The sequence below is a fragment of the Ambystoma mexicanum genome, chromosome 10 (genome assembly GCF_040938575.1).
Source record: "Ambystoma mexicanum isolate Mex_15411 chromosome 10, UKY_AmexF1_1, whole genome shotgun sequence".
In the NCBI taxonomy this organism is placed as follows: Eukaryota; Metazoa; Chordata; class Amphibia; order Caudata; family Ambystomatidae; genus Ambystoma; species Ambystoma mexicanum.
The window spans coordinates 1,643,954,152-1,643,971,065 of NC_090932.1; the positions used below are offsets into that span (position 1 = coordinate 1,643,954,152).

The 16,914-nt window shown below is 46.9% G+C and overlaps 1 protein-coding gene across 1 annotated transcript in view; it reads left to right on the plus strand.

Moving 5' to 3' along the window:
• The window catches only part of HIRA (histone cell cycle regulator), a 1,376,152-nt gene that overhangs the window by 637,645 nt on the left and 721,593 nt on the right, over positions 1-16,914 (plus strand). The window contains exons 14-15 of the mRNA XM_069620059.1: positions 12,233-12,427; positions 13,431-13,601. Coding sequence (XP_069476160.1) covers positions 12,233-12,427; positions 13,431-13,601 — 366 coding nt within the window. The remainder of the gene's footprint in view (positions 1-12,232; positions 12,428-13,430; positions 13,602-16,914) is intronic.

Sequence of the window (16,914 nt, forward strand, 5' to 3'; positions counted from 1 at the left end):
GCACTGAGCAGGCAGAGCATGGTATCCCATGAGTGGAAACTGGCTCAGGAAGTCATTCAGGAGATCTTCACCCTTTGGGGAAACCCTCCAAGTAGACTTGTTTGCGACCGGAATCAACCAGAAGTGCAAAAAGTATTGCTCAAGGGAATTTCCCCAAGAGGAGCCCTAGGGGACACGTTTGTAGTAGAGTGGAACTTCCCACTGCTATACGCGTTCCCTCCGATTCCCGTCATTCTTCAAGTCATCAGGACATTGAGACGGTTCGGAAACCGCATGATCCTAATTGCCCCGGATTAGGCCAGGAGAACGTGGTACTCGGACCTTCTAGATTTATCCATCTGTCCTCTGTTAAGTCTTCCTCAGAGAGAGGACCTTCTCTCACAAATGGAGGGCCAGGTTCTCCATCCAGAGGTCAAGACTCTCAACCTTCATGCTTGGTATCTGAAAGGCTGAGATACAAGGATTGGGACCTACAAGATGACGTCATGGAGGTGTTGCTTTCGGCAAGAAGGCCAGCAACAAAATCTCCATACCGTTGCTGTTGGAATTTCTTTTGCAACTGGTGCAGAGAAAAGAATGTTGATCCTTTTCTATGTTCTATCCCGGAAGTGTTGTCATTTCTCTTGTCCCTGGCATAGAGGCCTAAATGTTGGGACCATTAAAGGTTATCTTGCAGCGCTTTCCATTTTCAAGCGCTCTTCAGAAGAATGTTCCTACTTTAAAATTCCTTTGATACCACAATTCTTAAAGGGACTCACTAATGTGTTCCCTCCTTACCCTTTCCAAGTCCCAGTTTGGGACCTTAACCTGGTTTTAAAGTTTTTAATGTGTGCCCCTTTTGAACGCTTGCACACTTGTCCATTAAGGTTGTTAACATTGAAATCTGCAAGAAGAGTGAGCGAATTGCAGGCAATGTCTTCTGGGCCACCCTATACTGTGTTTCACAGGGGCAGAGTGGTATTGAGGGTTAAGCCCTCATTTTTGCCTAAAGTTGTGTCTGATTTCCATTTAAAAAAGGAAATTATTCTGCCCGCGTTCTACCCTCTGCCTTATCCCAGTAAGGAGGAGGAAAGATTGCATAGACTGGATCAGAGAAGAGCTCTAAGCTTTTGCATTTCTAGGCTTTCAAAGCTTAGAGTGGATAATCAACTTTTCATTGGCTACACCGGAAGGAAATTGGGTCAATCGATGTCAAAACAAACCATATCACGTTGGATTGTGCTCTTATAGACCAATAGCAATGCTGAATTATGACAGTAAGATACTGACCACCATCCTGGCCAACAAATTGTCCAAAGTAATAGGCTGCCTGGTTCACAAGGACCAGAATGGCTTTGTGCCTGGCCGCAACACAACTGCCAATTTGCGACGGCTACAGCACATCTTAGCACACACAGCGGAAGGCCAGGAACAGATGGCAGTGATGTCATTGGACGCCATAAAGGCATTCGACTCCATCTACTGGGAGTGGTTGATAGAGGTGCTAAGGGAGTTCGGATTCGGGGAGGGATTTGTGCGCTGGGTCAAGATATTATATAACAATCCCACAGCTAGAGTGAAAACGGGCAAGTGGGTATCGGAAGCCTGGGATATACAAAGAGGCACCAGACAGGGCTGTCCCCTCTCCCCCATGCTCTATATACTGGGGTTGGAGCCAATCGCTATCTATATAAGGAAACAATTCTGGGACGCTGGAATAAGAGTAGGTGGGGGGTTTCACGTCATCTCGTTATATGCGGATGATGTCCTAATTTACCTAACAGACCCAAAAAATAACGCCCCTACAATTCTGGAAGTACTGGATAACTTTGCACGGTACTCGGGGATACACTTTAGCAGACAAAAATCCTGTATGTTCCCACTGGCAGGCCTGAGGGGGGTAGAAATGGACAGCCTACCGCAGGTTGGGATAAGATGGCAGCAGGACATGTTTAAATACTTGGGGGTCAAGATCCGACACACGCCTGAACTCGCACACGAGCAGAATACACAGGCGGTATCTCAAGGGCTTCACAACTCAATGAAATTTTGGTCAAGGTTACCACTCTCGATGATGGGAAGGGCTTCGATAGCAAAAATGATTATATTGCCACGTTACCTATATTTCTTCCAAACCATCTGCCACTACATCAGGCCACCTTTCTTCCGAAAGCTAGAAGCTCAGGTCAGAGACTTCATATGGGGAAAAACACGTCATAAACTCACATTGAATGTTTTAACCCTCCCCTACGATAAGGGGGGCATACAACTTCCGGATTTTGAAAGGTACTACTTGGCGGCCCAACTCAGCGACGTCACTAAATGACTATCAGATGAGGTCACTAATGAAACTGGCCTACTGAGTGAGCTTGTCAAACCCATGTATCTCAAGGAGATAATATGGGCGCCCCCGGACCGTGCCGGAGGAGCTCCCTTACTGGCCAAACTGGGCAGACTGGTATGGGAAAAGAGTCAAGACCATCACACATCTAAAGAACCCCTACTCCCCTGATCTGCCAATAATGGCGAACATGAGAACAACTACAGCCGTGGTTAACATACTTAGGCAATGGGAGGGATGGGGTATATACGCCTGGGGAGACATGTACGAGGAGGGAGAATTTAGGGATCTGGAATCGCTGCACGAGAGGGAGGGTATACCAACGGGTCAGTTCTTATGGTATCAGAAACTCAGACACGAGGCTAAGGAGAGATGGGATGGCTGGCCAGAGGAACTAGCAACGACCCCCCTAGTGACAGAAAAGTACAATCTGAGCAACGGGTGGAGGCCAGTGTCGAGGATCTATGCGCAGCTAAACGATAGGCCCAACCCCTGCGGGGCCACGTTAAGGACCAAATGGGAGACGGATATCGGTGAGGGGTTATCCGATAATGAATGGGAGAGAGCACTGAAATTCCCAAAGTCAGTGTCCAGAAACGCCAGGTTCAGGCTAATACAAGCAAACGTGCTATACAGAACGTACATGACCCCAAAAAGGGTAGCAAGCTTCAAACGGCAGGCAGAGGCACGCTGCTCATGGTGCACTAGTGATGAAGCAGGCCTAATACACATGTTTTGGGAGTGTGCAAAAGCGGGCAGATTTTGGGCCAACGTTAAACAAGCATCTGAGAAGGGCGGAGTAACCCTATATGAATGGACAATGAAGGAATGTCTGCTGGGCACATACCCCAGGCTAAGCAAAATAAAACATATTGTCCGGGTGATGGACATGGCATGCATACTAGCAAAAAGGGAGGTGGCAATGTCATGGAAGTCCAAAAAAGGCCCCCAATACATGAGGTGGAAAAGGGAAATGGAGTGATGGACGCTGCAGAGACAGAAGCCTGGGGATCGGGGACTGTGGGGGGTGATGGGGACACCAACGCTAAATTTGAGGCATGGAAAGCTGTGGTGAGAGACATGTTCCTACCATCCGACGACATGCCCCCATGAGGCCTAGAAATGTGATGAACAGCACTCAGCCGCAAGAAATGCATAGCTCACAACAAAAAGGAGGGGGTGACGAGTCTCAAAGGGAAAGAATGCCAACCCCACCCGTCTCCCACCTACAGGGACATGGACAGGCCACCAACATGACATAAGGTGCTACAGACTCCATAATCGTTGAACATGAAGACAGTTTATGTTTAGTTAATGTTGTTATGTTGTCCTGAGGGATGTTTCCTTCCAGGAAATAATTGAATATGTATCATAATTGCAGAATGGCGGAGATAATCACTTGGAAGGGAAATTGTCACTGATGTAATGTATATCTTAAAATGCCAATAAAAAGATTTTGAAATAAAAATCACGTTGGATTGTGCTTTGCATTTCAGATGCTACAGATTGGCGGGCAAAGACCCACCAGAAGGCTTAAGGGCCCATTCCACCAGAGGCATAGCCTCTTCCACAGCCCTTCAAAGAGGTGTTGCCATAAAATCTATTTGTGAAGCAGCAACTTGGTCATCGCTGCACACTTTTTCTAAATTCCATAGTCTGGATGCTTCTCAGTCTAAAGAGCTTGCTTTTGATAAAGCAGTGCTATATTCGGCCATATAATAATGATAATAAAAATCTACTCCCTCCTCCAGAGAGCTTTCTACATTGCTTTGGGAGTCTATCTAAGATGAGGAATACGTTGGAGGACACAATCCATTCGAAGAACAAGTTACTTACCAACTGGTAACGTTCTTTCGACTGGATGTTCCTACAACGTATTCCTCATCGCCCTCCCATCCTACCCTCTGTAGATTTTCCGGGTTATTGCCACTTCAGCTCTCGCAAGGGTGACACCAGGCTACCTACACTATCTATACAACAAAGCAAGAGGGGAAAAACAGAACTGAGGCCAACGGGAGCCACGCGTGCTACTTGTAGTGCTACTTGTATACCCGATGGTGTCACCCTCGACGGAGGCCTCTGAGGGACCTCGACTCGACGACATCGACTCACGGCGCCCTCTGCCGAGGGAAAACATTTACGAAGCAGCTGAAGCTGGATGGAATACATCTAAGATGAGGAATATGTTGGAGGAACATCCAGTCGAAAGAACATTACCAGTTGGTAAGTAACTTGTTCTTCTATCACTGTTCGAAGAATATTTCAGTGGTGTCACCTCCATCTTCGTTGCACCTGTAGAATTTGAAAAAACGGGGGGGCTCTAAGGGGTAAGGAAGAGCGAGAGCGAGCGATTTAATTTACATAGCTTGTGCTCTAGCAGCAATGCATGTACTCTGTATCTTCTCAAATGCACTAATATGGACAGCATAGAGCTACGTTATTGAGGTAGTTGTCTGTTGTCCCATGTGGACACTTGGTGTCGTGTCCGGTTTGTCCCTGCGAATGTCTGAGAGGTGTATCCAGTACCTGAGCACCCTCACCTTTACCGCAAGGAGGGTAGAATACACAACTTCGTAGTGCCCATGGAACCTGGGATTGTTCCATTTTCGCACAAAACATCTGACAGACCATTTCACCCGGTAACAGTGTTTGCACGGGTGTGGTGTCAGGTTGTGGTGCAGTTGATGCTTGTGCGTCTTCTGTGTATGGCGGAGCCATTTGTTTTGCAATACTTTTTATTACCTGTGTCAGTTGAGACAGATATTATTTGAATTCTTGCCCCAGAATTGCTGCCACTGTATGAGCATCTGATTTTCTTCGTACTGGTGACGGATGTTTGCATGCATCGGACAGTCACTATTTCGTGAGGGGACAGGTGGTGGTCCTTACTGGGCTGTGTGCACAGATGAAACGGGGCTAGGGGCAGGCTGTACACTCAATACATTTTTAGGGTGTTGCAGAGTCTGCTTTTAAGGAGGCCATTGGTCCTCTCCACCATCCCATTTGTTTGTGGGTGGTAAATGGAGCACATACAATGTATAATTCCTAACAGGGTCGTTATTTCCTTGAATAGTTCGTTGAAAAAATGTCTGACCTTAAGACATCACACACTCCCCAGCGGGGGAAGCTCTCTCTGGTGGGGAATTTTGCAGCACACTTGACATCTGGGTGAGCACATGGACCGACTGGCCTCAAAGCACCTCGAGAACAGACACACCACCACAATCAATTATCGTGCCCCATTACATCACCCTCCCATGTAAGGCAGAGGCAATCTGTGTAAGCGTAGGCAGGGGTCGGTACACAGCAGTTCCAACCAAACAAGACGTAAGACACAGGCAATCCGATGGAAGCGAAAGCCGAGGTCAGAGATGCACAGGATATTCAGTCAGAACTTCAAGGATAGCCAGGAGCTAACTTCAAAAACAGAAGCAGTGTTCGGCGAGCCAATGCCGCTTTTGAGTCCTTGCAGAGAACGAGGTGCTCAGCGTCCATTGGTGGCTTGGATCACATGATGCATTTTGAACGGGGAAATCATGGAAACGGCTCCTTGGCAACAGCTGGCTTTCGTAGCCCGTTTCCACGGCAACCTCCAACTCTGAAGGAACAGGGCAGTGAAGTGCTGAATTACTTGCTGAACGGCTGGGTTAACCCTGCATTTATCAGCCCTGATGGACATGTCCATTCTTGAGTCCGTAATACGGGCATAAGGAGCTGGAGCAGCCTTCCGAGCTCTGACACAGGGTTGGCTCAAGGCCACAGACTTTAAACCTGATGTCCAGTCCAGGGTCGTTGATATGTCATTTGATGGATCTGCCCTTTTTGTGAAGAAGGTGAGTGAAGCCTTACAGTCCATAAAAACGAACACAGAAACTGCTTGCTCCTTGGGCATGCTACAGCAAAGGTGCCAGTCCTTTCTTTCAGTAAAAGGACGTTATGGCAGGACTTTGCTGGATAACCGCTCCACGTACCAATCTTCCTCCTCCTACAAGACTCTACTTGTCAGGAGACCAGTACAGGAAAGAGCCCCAGTTCTACAGGGGATCACAGCAACGACGTGGCTCCTTACAATCTAAAGGCCAGTCCAGCAAACAGACATGACCAGCCCAAGGCCAGGTCCTCCCGCTCCAGCACCCTGGTGGGAGGACGACTGTCAAAGTTTGTCGAAGAATGGGCAAACATCACAACTTACAAATGGATGCTATCCCTCCTCCAGCAGGGCCACTTGCTGCAGTTCATGGACTATCCACCGGACATTCCTACTGCACACAAACCAGAAAAGTTGCGACACCCTTTGCCACAGTAAGTACGAGCTCTACAGCTAAAAGGAGCAGTGGAGAAGGTTCCAAAGGAGGCGCTGCGCAGAGGAGTATACTTCCGCTACTTCCTGGCAAGGAAAAAGTCTCTGCGTAACAAGTCAGGGGGTTGGCAGTACAAACGTTCTGCATGGTCACACTGCACAAGGTGTGGTCCCTAACTGCAACAAGGAGACTTCTTGGTGTCCCTTGATCTCGAGGACGCCTACTTTCACATCTCTAGTCTCCGCTCACACAGGCTCTACCGACACATTGTGGTGGCAGGAGTACTTTATCAGTTCAAGGCCCTTCCATTCGGCCTGCGGTCTGCTAAGGTACTCATGGTGGCCACAGTAAAGACAGACACACGTGATCACAGTTCAAGGGTGTTTATTAAACTGTTTGCAGGTTGGAAAAATGCCTAATCTAAACATAAATCTAAGATTGGAGCAAGCGTCAATCATCAAATGAAAAATAAGGCAGTCCTAATGGCGTTGACTCAAATAAAAAAGAAAAACTTGTTGCCAAACCTTAAAAATTAAAAGGGTGTGGGGTAGTTTTCAGGAAAAGCAAAAAGTATTCACAAATAATATGTCAGGATATGGTAGCTTGGGTCTCCCTTCCACACGTTTTAAGCATGTGGTAAGGTGGGATCTTGGAGCACAGCACACACTCAAGTTTTCCCAGCACGAGTCAACAGTTCTGTTTCAGCTTATCAGGAGCCTTTTACTAAAATGTCTCTTGCCTTCAAGGGTCGGAAAATAACAAACAAAATAAGTTCAGTTCTCACCCCTGGCTCCCCCTCATCTGGGGGCTTACCCAAAACAGTTCAGCCTCCCTCCACCAAGTTCACTATGGCTTTTCTCGCATTCACAAATCTTAATGTCTTTTAAACAGCTCGACGTGGACGTCCCTCCGCCGGGTAAACTTTCATCAACACACTGTTTCTTGGGACTTTTAGACTTTGCACCCTTTTATGCATAACCCTTTGCCTGGTTCACTCTTGCTATTCACAATCCCTTTTGCTTTAATGTCTGCTGGATTCACTTCCCTTGCTTTGCTTGATGCGGGCTTCACTTCCCTTGCTTCTCTCGATGCGGGATTCACTTCCTTTGCTTTCTTTACAGTGTTGGTCAAAGACTTTCGATTGTACAGAGATTTTGCTAGACCTTCTGTATGACCACTTTGACCTGTCTTGGCGGCTCTCTTTAGGCCTTCTAGTATCTGTGGTTTCATCAATACGGGATAGACCAGGGTTTCTTGAGATAGCATGCACGTGGTGCCAGTCTCCTCTGCAGCTGGTCTTTCTTTATCAATTTTACAGTTCTTTGAACTTCTTTGAATATGCCACTTTGCGACTTACATTCAACACAGCCTGGTTCTTATCGGTTATACCATCGACTCACCGGCTGTGATGAACCGCTTGGCTTTCCTTTTATCTGGACTCAAGGCTGGTACAACAGTAGCAAGAGTCTCCCTGGCTCCAGCTTATCGGCGTAGGCATGCCCCATGTACGGTTGCCATCTGTGGCAGGACTGTATAGCTATTGTCCTCGTGCTTATGTTTTCCTCCTTGAAGGTTTCACGGGTTTGGTTTGGAAAGGGCAAGGTTGCTTCTCTCCTTGTCACCCTCTCGATTCTCACTGCCTTTCTCCTTCTCTTGAACTGCCGGAGTAGATTAGCCGTCTCGTTGTGCGGCCTGCCTTGCTCGCGCTGTGCTCTCTTGCTCCACCTTTTATCCCTGTGGGAAAGGGAAAGGGCTGTCGTGTCTGTCTGTCTGTCGGTGTGTGTGTGTGTCGGAGCACGACAACACCCAGACCTGCACTGCCAAGCCCTCGGAGTAAAGGGTGTTGGCTCTTCTGGAAAAGGTGCACTGTCTCAGCAACGCCCAAATATAGCCAGTCCGCAACTACAAATCCCTACTGGGGATCTTGTCATCATGCATCCTGTTGATCACTAACTGCCGACTACACATGAGGCTGGTGCAGAAATTCCTTGAAGCCCGCTGGATCCAAGCCTCAGGGTCCTGGGACAACTGCATTGCTCCGATACCGGTTTTCAGCCAGAGTCTTCGCTGGTGGTCAGTGAGGGAACATCTGGTGCAAGACACCCCATTCAGATTGCTAGACCATCAGACCACCGTCATAATGGATGCTTTACTGAAGGGCTGGGCCGACCACCGTCAGGGCCAACATACCAGAGGCCTTTGGTCGGAGGAGGAAAAGGGCCAGCACATCGACCTGCTGGAGCTGCGGGCGATTTATTTTGGGCCCTGAAGTCTTTCCTCCCCCTCCTGATTGGGAAGATGGTACGGATTTACACCGACAACACAACATCAATGTTTTATGTCTGCAAGCAGGGAAGAAGGAACGAGGACCCCACAGCTTTCCAAGGAGGCCTAAGCCCTGTGGCATTGGGCTCTATAGCACAACCTGTTTCTCATTCCGCTTCATCTACCGGGGATTCAGAACACTCTGGCGGACCCCCTCCACAGGAAGTTGCGCTCTTGTCACGATTGGGAACTGCACAATGACCAACTTCACCTGTTGTTTCAGACGTGGGGCACTCCAGAGAGCAATCTTTCTGCCGTCTACGAGAACAGTCTCTGCAAGACCTTTGCCAGCCCCTTCCTCCATCCGGAGAGCTTGGGGGACACCTTTGCGTTTCCATGGGAAGGGAAGTTTCTGTATGCAATCCCCACAATTCCACTGGTGCCTCGAGCCCTAAACACCTTCAGACTATCGGTGCAAACTGATATTAGTGGCCGAGACAGTTTTGGTACTCCGACCACCTTGCTCTCTCGTCGGAGGTCCTGCCCCGGGCAAGAGCTTTGCCCACCTTGAAGGGCTACAAGAGCAAGTGGAAACATTTTCAGGTGTGGTGCTTTAACCATCAACTGCAACCTCTGACTATCCGGCCGAGTCTAGAGTTGACTAGTCGGTTCTGCAGAACCTTTTTGCATGGGGTTAGTAAGTCTCCAGTGGTAAGTTATGCAGGGAGCTTGTCTCTGCCCATATGTATTGTTGCAATACTCCTAAGTAATCTAGCTGATGACAGCCATTATATTTATACAATTTATGCATTCTTTTTAGTGTTCACATTTTCCATATGGTTACTAAACGTGGCCTAAAATGGCCGTGCCACAAGATTTTCACATGTTCTTTTGCCATATTGTAGTTTGGCCTTCTTCCTACCTTCTCAGGTCAGGAAAGTCTGTATAAGGTCATGCACTTGCCAGGTCAAGCTGCTGCTTTGGCGGGCTAGTGAACTTTTGTGTGTGACCCAGGAAGGGGGCGGGACTGTTTAGTCCCAGTCTGCATCCTTGGTGCCAGACGTCTGCTTCTGTGGTGGGTGTGAAACCAGTATTTGTCCCCCGATTCAACAACTACTGGCTGTTTGAATGGTGCAGATCATTACCGTGCGTGGACTTGGACTTGCTTCCAGCTTACATTTTGGATTAAAGGAGGACCTCTGCAGCTATTCTTCAGATCTATGTTGGAGCCAAGAATGCCTCTAAGAAGAGCAGACAGACCGTTGATGACCAGAAAAATAATTCTGCCGTGGCTCAGCATTCCTTCTAATGTCTGGCCCGGCAAAGAACTGCTCCTCTGCCTAATTTCGGAGCCTTTGCAAGTGTCCTTGGACTGGCCGTTGGACTGACCAGCTCTTGTGGGCTACCTTGCCAGAAGTGTTGCTGCTCCGCGATTGAGTCTGGAACTTTGGCGGTCGCCAGCTTCCTATCTTCAGTGGAACCTGTCGTAGGACAGTTGTGACCACGACTGGAAAGATGCCTGCCATCTCCTGCAAACGGTGATCATCGCTGGAACTCACCTTCTTCCATCCTGTGAAGTGTCCTAAGGAGGCCTGCATCATTGGATTCTGCATTTCTTTGCCGACAGGGATTGCATCTGGAAATAGCACCCAACCGGGAGAATACTCAAACCTGCAACTCCTGGGCAGCTGGGCGGAAGATCAAGCCCCCAGACGATCCACAATGATATCTGGAAAAATCGAAGTCACTAGGTGAGGAAGCATCAGTGTGCCTGGCCAAACGCTCCCGACCTCCCGCTTTTCCCTCTGTAGGATAACATTGGAAACAAGTCCCTTTGTCTCCTGTCTCCCTTCCACTCACCTTTGGTCGTCGAACCTGGGTCAGGTATCCTGCTTCTGGATTAGCCTTGGATCTGGAAGAAAGAAAAGAACTTGCCTATCTTTGAGTACATTGTTGTACACCTTTTAAATAATTTAAAACTAATTACCACCACAAGCCTATTGCATCCTTTGTACAGGGAGTACTTACCTGTGAGAAACATTGTATTGGAAACGCGTGACTTTTGGGCACAAGGCTCCACTCATCTTAGCGTTTGGACTTCTAAAGTTAGGATACTGTTCTTGTGATTGGTTCCCATGATTTGCTGCATCTGCATTATATTCCAGCCTTGTTTGGTTGAGTTATTTGATGAGGTATAATAAGTGAACATAGTGGTGCTCATATATATTTGTATTATAGAGTGTTGTGTTATAGTACTACCTGCTAGTTTCATTTTTTAGTGTGTTCTAAAGTCCTAAAATAAATAACTTTATTTTTGTAACTGACTTTCTAAATTGAATTATTGTATGCTATTCTGTGTGGGCTTGTTGAGGGCCCCTATCCACACTCACACACTCCTGAGACTAAGCCTTGACTACTCACCCACCTACCTTGATTGTGTTTTGGCTAAAATGTTGCTCCCTGTTGCTGAAATCTAGGGTGACCTCCTAAAATCTGTCCACCAAGACAGATTCTAGAAATCCCATCTTAACAGCTACTAAGGTAGAAAAGGAGTTGCAGTGGTTAACGACTTCTAATGAAGTCCATCTGATACTATTAACAAAAGTAAAGAAATCCTACAACTGTACAAAGGTTAGGGTACTCGGTGTTGGCAAAAGAACCTCCAGAAATTAACCCAACATGTTTTAATAGTGATTCTTAAAGCATCATAACAACATAATGGCAAGGCACTGATTTATTTCAATGTGCAAATATTAAAGGTCACCAGATTCTCTTGGAGGGTGTCTTCTGGTTCAGGGATCTAATTGTCAATGAGATAAGTAGGTAAATGGGATTCGAAGGAAATGTGTGGCATTAAATCTCATTCGAGGAGACGCCACTGTGATGTATGAGCACCCATGGAAGCCTAGGAGGAAGAAATGACAGAACAAAACCTCCACTATCTGACTGCACAGGGAAGAAAAGATGAGGAGTGCCGGACGAATAACTGCACACTTTCAAGTTGTTTGGGGCTCAAGGAAGAGGCATTGCTTAAGTAAGATGGAATTTTTTCCACTGCATAAGATTGTACCGAGAGGCATTGCTGGGAGAGTGGGGGGGAGCTGAGTGGGCTATAGCCCCGGGTCCTGTGGTTGCAGCCCCAGATAGAAGCTCAGGGGCTACAACCAAAAGGCTGCCTAGACCCAAGTCCCTACATTAGCGCAGCCCCTAATCTTTTCCAGACCTAGCAACACCCACTGATTGAACCTTTTATGTGAGTATGGGAATGTGGTCCTAGATTGTGTTCTGAAATGCTTCAGCTTTCCTAAAATCACCACTAAACATCTTGTCTGTTTTTTTTCCCCAGTGACTTTTCCACAGCTTTCTTCAATAGTATTCCAATTTCTGGGTCGCTAGCCAGTTCCATGTTATCCTCTCAAAGCAATCAGCAGCTCTTGTCCTTAGATGCCACTGTAACAAATTCTCTCAGCACTTCCAAACATCCTCTGCAGCCTGCAGCCAGCAGCATAAAGCCTACCGACGACAAGACCAGCAAGGACAGGTCAGTGTATGGATGAGAGCCACTGGAGGGGCACTGCATTTCGTTTCTGGGTGGCTTGTTGAGGTTTAGATGTAGATGTGTAGAGGCCTCTGTAGCTGCTTTTCATGAGAGATCCAGGTGTCATGGAATTGGTGAAGCAATGACCAAGTTCTGATGAAGCGGGAATACTGCCGTGAGCCATCATGTGTGACCTTGTTCGATGCCAGAGGATGGAGAGGAATATGTCTTTGTAGATCTTTACAAACACCATGGAGGTTTAAACAATGTAACACCCAATTACTGAATCAGAGCTAGCATGCTAAAGCTGTGATTGGTGAAAACCGAGTCTGAAAGATCTTTCTGGGTGCATTGAGTTTGCCCCATTGAATAGTCTGCTGAACAAACACCACCATTACCAGGCTAGTCTCTGAACCTTTACAACTGATTCAAACCATCTGTATGTATTCCAAATTCCAGAGCCTGTGGCAGAACTCTGCAGTGAGGTGCTTGAAGCGCCTCAAAACTGCTGGACTCATTTCTTTTGTCCATCGCTGGTCCTAGGCTTTTGTGTAGCTTTGTGTATAAATGGATGCTAATATTGTTCAGTTAAATGGATTGTAATGCTTTACTTAGTCCCTGAATGCTGTAGAGTAAACTTTCTCCTCCTCTGTCTCTGCTATTCCCTGCCATTCAAGGCTTTGATTGATCAATTTCTCTTAAAACATTGCATTTTATTTGCAGCACTAGATGTGTGCATGTTTGCGCATGGCTTTGGTGGCTGCAGTGCTAGTCTCACTTTGTTTTAGAAACTCTTCTTGTATGTGGCGGTAGAATCTCCAGAGAGTGTTTGGAGGAAGTGGCACATATACATTGAGGTCTTTTTACCCAGATCGAAACCTTTTACATCAATTGCAACTTGTTTAGACACAGCCTCTAGTTCCTGAGCACTTTGTTTCTGCTTGTTGTTATCTCATTTTATTCCTTTCTTTGCATGTTCCATCTGAGCTTCTTTTTTCTTTGACAGTGTGAACGCTACCTCAGCAACTGCAGCAACCCCCCTCACACCCACTTCTCTGTTATCATCCCCATCCAAGATTGAGCCAATGAAAGCACTTGATTCCCGATTCACGGAGCGATCAAAAGCCACCTCAGGGACATCTGGAATCATACACATAAGCCCAGCAGCAGTGGACAGGTAAGAGATAGATGTCAGCATGGATCAAGTCGTGTGATGAAGCCCTTTTATACCTTGGCTGCTGCAAATGTGTGCCGTGGATTGTCCGCAAGTCTATAACATTGCTACAAGATAGGGAAGAGTCCCTCTAAACGCCAGCTGTAACTGGGGCAATTGTAACTATCATTTGCTTACCTTAAACATCCTATAGCAGTGCTATTCAAATCTTTTTAGCCGACCCTTCCCCCCCCCCCCTTTTGATTAACAATGTTGATGCCGAGCCCCATCTACCCACCTTCTTGATAAAGGTTTTATTGCTGGGCCCCCCAGATGCCATATCTGCTTGCATTTTCTATTGAAAGCAGTCACCATACTCCCCTTTGAAAGAGCCTCCCGCACCCCCTGGCCATCCTTCTCCAGGGGGGCCAGCCCTACAGTTTGAAGACCACTGTCCTATAGTGATGACATACACAGACGTCTAGCTATGTAAATTAATCTCACAAACAACTGCAAAAGCGCAAACATCTACAAAATATTAGTTATGGAAAGTCTATTCTTTTATTATAAAAAGCAATAAAAAATGCTCAGATATTCACACATACATACAAACAATTCCTTTTCTGAACTCAAGGGAAATTGTGACCTAGGTTTGGCTCCTCTGGTGCCCTTTTTTATTTTTGAAATTATTTAGCCTTTTTCATGACCCACATCTTTTGTCATTATAGACTACTGCTTCATTTCTGTTTCTAAATGTATATCCATTATTGCAACATTTTACGTCAAATCTTACCAACGTCATATATCTGTTGGATAAATGTATATAGAATGCAAGTATAATCACTTACCATTACATTGTTTTTGAAATAGCATGCTGAAAATCTGTACTCTCAATTGCTATGCTCCAGTATTCCCATGTTGTGCATTTCTGCTGTATGCAATGGATGGCATTTTACATGTTAATGTTTGCTTCAGATTCATTGTGCTGTCTGCAATGGAGGACAGCCACCCTGCTGGGTGAGTGACAGCTAGGCTGCGAATAAATGGGAACGACTTGCATAAAAGGCGATGTCTTTTGCAAGTAACGAGAGTCGACCACTGGACGAAGGAACCGAAGAAAGAAATTGGAAGAGAAGTTTGCTACACCTCGTGTAACGTTGGTTTGCCCGGTGAAGCCCTGCTGCAGTGCTCAAGCTCCTATTTCGACATCGACTAGAGAAGCCCAGAAAGGACAACTTCTCCCTTTTGGGTTGGTGGGACCAATCGACCCCAAGACGAACTCGACTGAAACCCCTCTCTGCTGGCTAAACTTCCATTGCTGCTGCAGGAACCGAGTGCCAGAGGGACAGGACCACCAGAATCCAGTGCATCGTTTTTAAGCCGCACCCAAGCTCCAGGAAGATCCTCCGGACTCCCTCGAAGCAGAGCTGACCAAGCCTGAGCCACCTCAGAGTGCTAGACCCCAGAAGCAAGGAAAGTTCATAAGGTGTCCAAGAACCGCAGTGGTGCTATTTGCGAGTAGCTGAAACCGCTGAAACTGCAAAGTGCAGCTGATCTGAATCGCGCCCATTGCTGCCCAAGAAACCTTGTGTAGGTGTTATTTGAATACTTGTCACTGTGAAACTCCATGTTACAACCCTACAGCTCACATTGAACCCTATTGAGATAAGCCTGGTTGCTCAGTCACTCTACCAACTTGTGTAGAACGGACTTATACCAAAGGTTGGGTTACCTATTGCCAAGAGGACAAGTCTGGTGTAGTCTCCCACAGGGAGTAGTAACATAAAATCTTGCCTAACAATCGCCGATCCGCCTTGACTCAGTGCTCGATCGTGGGCTCCGGACGTGACGTAGACGCATCGTATATATTCTGCGTCACTACACCCCGTACCTCAGTTCATTTTTCCATGCGCTTGAGGAACGCCAGCAAAGTTTTCAACTCTTCGCGAGCTGCCACATCTTCGCCTTGGATTTTGCGGTTAAAACCTGCTCCGATTGTGGTTCCAAGGTGTTGCTGACCAATCCGTACGACATCTGCGTGTGGTGCCTTGGCACGGGTCATGACACAGATGGGTGCACATCCTGTGGCAAAGGAAATCCCCAAAGTCTCTTTGTGAGCAGGCAGGCAAGCTTGCGGTGTGTCGACAACGGTCTAAGACACTGGCACGGTCGAGCATTCGGTCTTCGAAGGCTAGACATACCACTGTTAGAGAGATTTATCATTTTTATGCTTCATCCCCTCCTAGTGAGACCCCCAGGACTTTTTGATGGACTTCTGGACCTTTTTCTTTCTATCCTGAATGAGTGGAGTCTTTTTCCACCCATTCATTCTTAGTTGTTCTTTTTTTTTAACTCTGTTCTTTGTGTTTTAACCTTTACTATGGAGTCTACTTGCCTCCATATCTCTTTAAAGGCATCTGTGCGTTACTTTTGCAGCCCACAGCTCCTTATGGGCAGTGTTGCTGAGAACCGTTTGGGTTCTCCTTTGAGATTCTGTCTTTGGGATTCTTTCTTTATCCTTGAATAACTACAGTTCTTAAGGAACTGTATACTTAAAACTTTATATTTGGAGAGATTCACACACACCACCTTATGTGGAGTGCTAAGGGGATACCTAGTAACCCCCTTCTTCCTGCTCATGTGACCTTTTAGTTTCATGGACAACCTTCTAGTTATGGCTGGTGGCAGTGGACGTGTTCTACCAACTATTGTGCTATTTTGTACTGCAGACTGTATTCACATTCCCGGTTGTGCACAATAGGGTCACCTAAGTACTAACTTGGTGGCTCATTTCTTTTTTCGCCATTTCTACCAGAAGCTAACAAGAGAGATGGGAGCGTCCTAGGTTGAACTACAGATAAATGGCATTAGAGTTGAAGAGGAAAGAGTGGCGACCGGACAGATAAACCACAGGGTCCAGATAGCGCAGGGGCACAAGGAAGAGGCTCCTCTCCTCAAGGAGCCCAGGGAGGTGATGGTGGCCCAGCGCCAGTATATGCCAGGGGCTAAAGCAGTGTAGACATCCATTAGTTCAAACACGGTGGGGCTAAAGGGGGGCGTGGAGGAGTTATAACCACTAAATGGCCTTGCAGGCAACCCACAACCCGGCACAGAATATAGGAGGGAGACCCCCCCCCACCCCTAGAACACCACAATATGCGGCACTAGCAGGAGGGGTACCACAGGTATCCAAAGCGGAGGAGGTACAATTGAGCACCGCCACTACTAACCAACCCCTAAAAAACTAATTCCTATGCTTACACCTCTCAAGCTCTAAACAAAACACAACCATACCTCTAAAGCACAACAAATCGCATGCACTTCACTACAACAATGA